Source organism: Triticum aestivum, chromosome 3A, assembly GCF_018294505.1.
Source record: "Triticum aestivum cultivar Chinese Spring chromosome 3A, IWGSC CS RefSeq v2.1, whole genome shotgun sequence".
Classification (NCBI taxonomy): Eukaryota; Viridiplantae; Streptophyta; class Magnoliopsida; order Poales; family Poaceae; genus Triticum; species Triticum aestivum.
In genome coordinates, this window is record NC_057800.1 from 730,493,181 (window position 1) to 730,501,241 (window position 8,061).

The 8,061-nt window shown below is 47.5% G+C and overlaps 1 protein-coding gene across 1 annotated transcript; it reads left to right on the forward strand.

The window, feature by feature from the left end:
* The first annotated feature begins 263 nt into the window (after positions 1-263).
* LOC123063559 ((S)-8-oxocitronellyl enol synthase ISY1-like) lies at positions 264-1,710 on the forward strand. The gene has a single exon (XM_044487366.1). It carries the CDS (start codon positions 360-362, stop codon positions 1,539-1,541), a length of 1,182 nt encoding a protein of 393 aa, XP_044343301.1. The 5' UTR covers positions 264-359; the 3' UTR covers positions 1,542-1,710.
* The last annotated feature ends 6,351 nt before the right edge of the window (positions 1,711-8,061 follow it).

Here is an 8,061-nt window from a genome sequence, read left to right on the forward strand (position 1 = left end):
CACCCATGCCGCCATCACAAGAAAGAAACACGTGGATCTGAACAAGAAAAACAACAAGAACGCTCACGCGTGACGAGGAAAGCAGTCCAACACGTAGCACTGGTCGTTGAATAATGCTGCCACCTAGAACTATCTTGTGTTGTTGCTAGTCTATCTTCTTGTTGTAGGGCAATTGCCTTCTTCCAGATGCCACGACGCGTGCGTCACTGCGTACGTACTAGCTCATACTATATAGTGTATAAAATGACCAGAGTCCTCCGTTGTAATGCAAGCAACCAAGGCTTCGAGCGTGTGCTGTGCCTATACGTGAGCTTCAGTGCCGAGTGAGCCATAGTAGCCTAGCCTAGCTGACTCCCGCGATGAGCTGGTGGTGGGCGGGCGCGGTGGGCGCCGTCAAGAAGAGCCAGGAGGAGCGCACCGAGCTCTCCTTCCAGAGCGTCGCCCTCGTCATCGGATCCACCGGCATCGTCGGCACATCGCTCATCGACATACTCCCGCGCGACGACACCCCCGGCGGGCCCTGGAAGGTGTACGCCGTCTCCCGTCGCCCGCTCCCTCCCTGGTCCCCGCAGCCCTCCCCCGCCGTCACGCATCTGCTCCTGGACCTGGCCGACCCTGTCGCCGTGGCGGAGGCCCTCAAGCCGCTCACCGACATCACCCATGTCTTCTACGCTGCGTGGTCCAGCCACCCGACGGAGGCTCAGAACCGGGAGGCCAACTCCGCCATGCTCCGGAACGTGCTCTCCGTCCTCGTCCCGGGCTGCCCCGCGCTCGCCCACGTCTGCCTCCAGACCGGCCGCAAGCACTACATCGGCCCGTACGAGGCCATCGGCAAGATCCCCGTCCCAGACCCGCCCTACACCGAGGATATGCCCCGCCTCGATTACCCCAACTTCTACTACGACCAGGAGGACGTCCTCTTTGAGGAGGTCTCCCGCCGCGACGGCGCCGTCAGCTGGTCTGTGCACCGTCCCTCCGTGGTCTTTGGGTTCTCTCCCCGGAGTGCCATGAATGTCGTGGCCAGCCTATCCGTCTATGCCGCCATCTGCCGCAAGGAGGGCGCCATGCTGAGGTGGCCTGGGAGCAGGGTTGCATGGGAGGGCTTCAGCGACGCCTCCGACGCGGATCTTGTCGCCGAGCAGGAGATCTGGGCAGCCATCGATCCGTTGGCAAGGAACGAGGCTTTCAATTGCAGCAATGGAGATTTATACAAGTGGAAGCAGCTCTGGCCGATGGTGGCTGACCGATTCGGGGTGGAGTGGGCGGGATACGAGGGAGAGGACAGCCGGTTCATGCTCGCCGACGCCATGGCCGGGAAGGAGGCGGTGTGGGCAGAGATCCTCCAGGAGAACGAGCTTGTCACGACTGAGCTCCAAGAGATTGCCAATTGGTGGTTCCTCGATGCCGTGTTCAATGTCAAGTGTGAGCATTTGGATAGCATGAACAAGAGCAAGGAGCATGGATTCCTTGGATTCCGTAACACGGCCAAGTCCTTCAACGCATGGATTGATAAGATGAAGGTTTTGAAGATTGTTCCATGATGCTGCCACATCCCATTTCCTTTCTTTGAAGTTAGTTTCGTTACATCATTTCTGTGTTTGGGTTTGGGAAGGTGGCATGATGTAAAATGTTATAGTGCAGAATAAAGTATGACGACAAAATAAATCTCCGCGTAAATGAATTATCCATGCTCATCATGTAAGGCACTAATACTCGTGTTTGGTATTGCTGGTCTGTTGCTTTTGACTTCAGAACTGAGATAGCTCCCAAAAGCCGGCACATCTGGTTGATTGTTCTAATTGATTGCTGATGTTGGCATGTTTGACAAATATCACCAGTTGGGTATCAAAATCCGATTTGGAATCGTGTTTTCTGTCTCCAATAATAGCCCCTAATATCCCATCCAGTTTTGCTAAAGCACATCTAAATGTGCCATAAGTATTGCACATCTAAGTTTTATGTCATTGATCTTACGTCGAGATTCGTGTGTGGATATTTCCTTTTTCTTTTCTTTTTCTCTTTGTGCTTGAATTCACTCACTTAGATGTGCAATAACTAGGGCATATCTAAATGTGCCCTAGACACACCCTATCTCATCCACTACTTTTTCACCACAAAAAGATTCCAACCGCGGCAACGGAGCCTCGTTCTTAATCTGTAGTCTCTTTTCTCATGACATCACATGTAGGCTCTTTCTCATGGCACCAAAAAGTAAGCCCTATGAAGAGGACTAGAGGTTGGGGCCCGCTACTGCGGGCCGCTTGAGAGAAAGATGTGCGTGTGTTTCTCCATCTTAAAGGGAAAAAGGAAACAAAACCTCACTTTCATCTCAAAACTGGGGGAAAAATATCACATCAGATGGACATCACAAGTATACAATATATCCCATTCAATCCGAATGGATGTGACTTAATCTTTATGTATCAATCCTAAGGTCCTAACAAGACTGTCATCTTTGTTCAAGGTCAACAGAGTAGACAACTTCGGCCATCTTTGTTCACTGTAAAATTAGTCAAGACGGTAACAACACCAGCAAACTGACAAGGGTATCAAAAAACTTAGCATGGCAAATATACCCAGAATTTTCTTATGAACAAGTAACCATAAGAACAAGAAGAAAAATTCAAATTGGCGAGAAAAATAATCACAACCAAATGGATCGCAGAACACTGAAATTCCTAAACTAGGATTACGGTTCGGTCTGCAAGTTACAACCTGCTGGAAGAATCAGCAAACATACACATCTGAACGATTCTGCGTCTGCCTTCGTGGCAAAGCTGCTTGCTTCAGAACACACCTATGATACAGAGCTGAAAATGTAAATGGGACCAACACGGCTCGGCCACAGAAAATTCACCGTCGCCGAAACTGCTCTTGCCTATCACCTATTCTTTCATAAGAGATAAAACATCCTGATTTGAAGATCAGCTTAAACCAATGCCTACTTGCTACCTTCACCACCTTAATCAAATCCCCTCCAGGCAAATTACACTAGAAGCTATTTCATCCTCTCATGCAAAAACAGTAGGGCTGCTTTTTAGGAGCACATATTGTAAGTTATTTGCAGGCACAATACAAGAAGGCTAACATCAAACTAACTGGTGGAAAGCTTTAACAACACATAAGATAGAGGAATGTGGCCGTATGCATCGCCCAGATGCAGAGGCCGGGGGTCATCCTCCTTTTCTAAAAAAAAAGACAGAGGAATGCTGAGACTGCGGCAACTTAGCTAGATAGCATAGTCTCAGAGGGTTTACATTACAGAAATTTTCAATTGGTTCTAGGGACAACTTAGCTAGATGGACTACACAGTGATTGGAAGCATAGTTACCTGATTTGTACGAATCGAACCAATTCACTAGACGCTGGGTTCGTGAATCGGAACATGGCATTCACTGGACACCTTTGTCACAAAATATCCAAGGTTGCATAAAAGGCAACAAAATAAAAGACAACCGACTCACCCTAGTCTAAATGGGCAAAGCTCCCAACGAACTAAAGTTCAGGAAAAATGACGCTGAAAGCACAAAACTGGCTAGGTATGCAAATACTATCGAAATCGTATAGCGATCACAGTGGTTTGTCTCGCATAGCTCAGGGTTGACGATGAACCTAGATTCGCCAGCTGACATGCAAGCTGCGACGAAAAGAGTTACTGCTATCACCTGTAAAGAAACGAAATTAACTCAAATAGATTGATACGAAATAGAAAAACAGAGAAGTGCGAACATGCATGCTTATACCCCATCTCCAGTGGCAAAGAACCGATCCAGCAAACGATGCCGTAAACGACGCTTCACAAGCAGAGCTTACAGGTCCAAAATGGCCAGTGCCGAGCTCCACGTGCACAACAGACCAGCAACTGCAGCAACAAAGCTGGCCAAAAAACAGATCATTAGTTTGATATGTAAAAGAATTAAAAACGTGATTTTAGAAAATAAGAGAGAATGCTAACATAAAGTAGGGAACGGGTGCGGAGTCGGTGATGGTGGTGGCTATGACAGCAAGTGAGATGCCGGCGCAGAGGGACTGAGCACACTGCAAGACATGGCCAAAAGGTGTACCAGGTTTCCCTGGCACGTCGTTCATCCTAACATTGACGTGTGGCTGCTGGCCCACCGGAACCTCCACCGACATCGGGCGCACGGTTGCACGACTCATTTTCCTTCCTGAAAATAACAAAAAATTTAACTGAATCGTGTTAACCATATCGGTGGATAGAATAAATCATAACAAAACACCTTTAAAACATAAAAAAATAAAATGTTCATTAATAAATACCTCCATGCTTTAGCACTGGTTCGTGCCGAACCGGTACTAAAGGGGGGGGGGGGGCTTTAGTCCCCACCCTTTAGTGCCGGTTATGGAACCGGCACTAAAGGCCTTTACGAATCGGGACTAAAGCCCGATTCTGCACTAGTGATACATGAGCTTCCGCTTTTAACCAGGTTACAGTAGGTACAACTTGCGTGTATTTTCAAGAAACTTGCAAATAAATTATATACATCACAGCTCTGTTAGTGACAACAATGGAAGGCAACCAGACTTGGTGCATCCTACAAACCTAAAGTTCCACAACACACTACATAGACAGATGGCAACTAAAATAACAACTCCTTTGCAGTGGGATCATAAAACAAAAATATTTATAACTGAATCATAAAGTAATCACAGTCTCGAGGACTGCTGCACTGCAATCTTTTCAAAAGAATAAAAAATGGCATTTTTTTAACCTCAAGAGAAGTCTCAAGTACTAAACAATGACCACATTGCTGTTTCTAGTGAACTCTCTGCTAGGGATTCGACACCCATATTGGAAGAAGTGCGCAAGCTGCAGGCAAATACACTTTGGTTCCTGGTTGTATATGCACCCTATATGGGGATTTTTTTAAATATTTTAATAAAAAGTCAAAATAGGTAAGAACTATTCTGAAAAAACACTTGACTTAATTTTGCACTGATATATAAATCTCGACGAAAAAAACAAAAGTTGACCTCACAGCAAAAAAGACAAAATTTATTTGCTATTATAGGTCACTATTCACACTATTTTAGCCAAAAAATTGTCTTTTTTGAAAAGAAGTCAACAGGATTTTTTTTGTGGATTTTATTTCTCACGAGTACAATAGAAGGTCAAGTTTATTTCAAAAATATTTTCAGGAATTTTTGAGTTTTTGTTGAATTACTAATTCTTTTCCCATATAGGGTGCAAATGTCCCCATAGACCAAAAATTCCCCTCCGCAAGCTGCAACCTTTTTTGGGTGGTTTGGAGGCGCCGGACTAGGAGGGAAACAGGAGGGAGATCTGGAAGACGAGGGAGGCCCTGCGCCGGTTGATGGGGGGCGAGGCGGCGCTGGAGTGGCTGGACGGTGCGAACGACGAGGAGGCGACGGTCGATGGTAATGGCAGCGGCGGAGTGTCTGGACGGGGAGGGGGCGGCAGGAAGTCCCTTGGGCAGCGCTGGAACGGGAGGCGCCGGTCAATTGGGGATGTTCGCGCCGGTCAAGTGGCTGGACGGCGACTGGGCGACCCTCAGCGGGGAGGGCGACAACGGGTGCGGCGACGGACCGGAGGCGCATGATGCAAGAGAAGGGGAAGAACGACGACCGAGTGTTGTTGTTAGGTAAAAGTTTGTGGCCGGTGCGTCGGATGAAGATTGGGCCGGTCGCACATGGCACGTACGATGCAACACATTGATCGAACGCTTCCTGCTTCTCACACGTTGTACTACGTTGTGTCCTGTGGGACCCGCGTACCGCCCACATTTCCCTTATCCATCCACGCACTCATCCATCATCTCCCTCCTCTGATTCTTTTCCCCACACCCCTTTCTCCGCCATGGCTGCCACCATCAAGACATCGATGAGGCTCGCCTCCTCCCCTTCTGCTATGCGGTGGCCGTGGCCGATGCCCACCCCGGCCCCCCTTTTCTGCCCTTGTGGCCCTGCGCTCCCCCCTCTTCTTCCCTTTCTTTTTGTGTCCTATGGTGCTGCGAGCCTGCAACCCGCCATGGCCGTAGCTCCACCTTTCCCCGGTGATGGCTGCATGTGCAAGAATTTTTGCTGGAGCCCGCATCCGCATGTGCTACAACCGGCCACAGAATTGCTGCCACCAGCCACAGCATCGCCGGTGGCCACCGAGCGGCGTTGTCATGTGCAGGGAACAACCCCCAATTTCTTTTTGCTACATCAGTTTTATTTTTCTGCTGGAATCAGCATCAATTTTTGCTGCCACCATCTCATTTTTTTGCTGGAACCACGGATCTTTTTTTGCTACCATCATCTTTGGATTTTTGGTGGAAACGGCCAAATTTTTTGCTACCATCGGCTTTGTGTTTTGCTGGAGCCAGCACACATTTTTTTTGCTACAACCATGTGGGTTCTGTGCCAGAACTAGAATTTTTTGCTACAACCGTTGTCGATTTTTCCTACAACTGGCAAATGTTTTTGCTACGTTCAATTCACGGCGGAGCTGTGCCTGTGACGGCAACGATGATGATCTTGCTGGAATCGTCGTTGATTTTTGCTACAAGCGGCGAATGCTTTAGCTACGTCCATTCATGGCGAGTTGTGACCCGCGGCGACGACAACAATGTTTTTGCTACAACCGTGGATGCTTTTTGGTACGACCGACGTTTATTTGCTACATTCGTTTTATGGTGCGACTGGTGGCCATTTTGTTCTTGGAAACTCATGCAGCAAGTGTCGATAGCGAGGGCGGGGCGACGCACCAGAGTGCTACAACCATGGACGGCAACCGAGGCGAGGTACACTGCGAGCTTGCCGACGAGTGTTGCGGCCGGCGATTGTTGCCACCGGAGCTGCAACTCCGTCGTATATGCAGCTGCATCTGTGGATCCGGCGAGGAACGCAAGAGGCGACGAAGATGGTGATGCGGCCGGCGGCAGCGAGGCGGCGAGCGCCGGCGGCAAGCAAGGGCAGCGGTGGTCCAAAACGAGGGCAGCATGGGTCTGGGACTGTGTGCGGGATCCAGCGAGCGGCGGCGGTGGCGCTAGCTTTTTCTCCTCTTTTTTTCGTGGGGGAGGATGACAAAAGAGGAGACAGGACAGATCTGACGGTTATGCCCGTCCAGATCAAACGGCTCTAGGTGGACCGACCGAAATTGCGCCGGTGCGCCGGCGCCTAGCAACGCCCTTGTTAGGGATTTTGACCCTTCGCTGGCCCATCCACGTCACAAACCAGTAGCTTGGCTTGCCTCCGCCCAGTAGCACTGACTTCACGCCCGCTTTTTTCTTTTCTTTTCTGTTATAATTTTTTAAGTTTCCAATTTTTTTGTTTTAGTGTTTCTATTTTTCTTTTATTTTTTGAAGTGTTCATGGCACATTTCAAAAAAATTAATCATGTATTTGAGAAAATATTAAACATGTATAAGAAATATTCTTGGTGTACACGAAAAATATACAATGTGTATGAAAAAAGTAGTCATCAACACATGCATTTTCAAAAAAAAATGCTAATCATGTATTTAAAAAATGTTAACCTACTTAAAAAAATTTGTTTGCATGGTTTAATACAATGTTGATAACTTACAGAAAATGTTCGTGCCAACATAAAAATGTTCCCTGGTATAGGATGGTCAATGCAAAAAAAATTAAAAAAATGTGTACAATGTAAGTAAATGTTCCGTATCATTAAAAAATGTACATGGCATTTTATGGAAATATTCCCCATTCCACAAAAAGCTCAGAAGATTTTATACAAAGCCCGGTGAAGCAATTCCTGAACCATCTGCCAAGCACTAGCTTGCGGCATTTCCTTTCTTCTAGAAAAACTTGCGGCATTTCCCTTTGGCATGCATTTTGTTTTTCTTTAGAACTTATTTTTAAGGGGATTTTTTTGAGAACTCGTTTTCCTTAAGTGGTTTTTTCAAAACTCGTTGACGTGCATTTCCTCAACTGGCGCTGAAGGCGCTCTTAGCTGGGCCAGCTCATATAACACTATATTCTGAAACCTCCGCGTTCAAAGGCAAGCAACTAACCACTATGCTATCCAATTAGGTCGTGAAACGCTTCCTGTTTTACATCTTTTACTAGCACATAT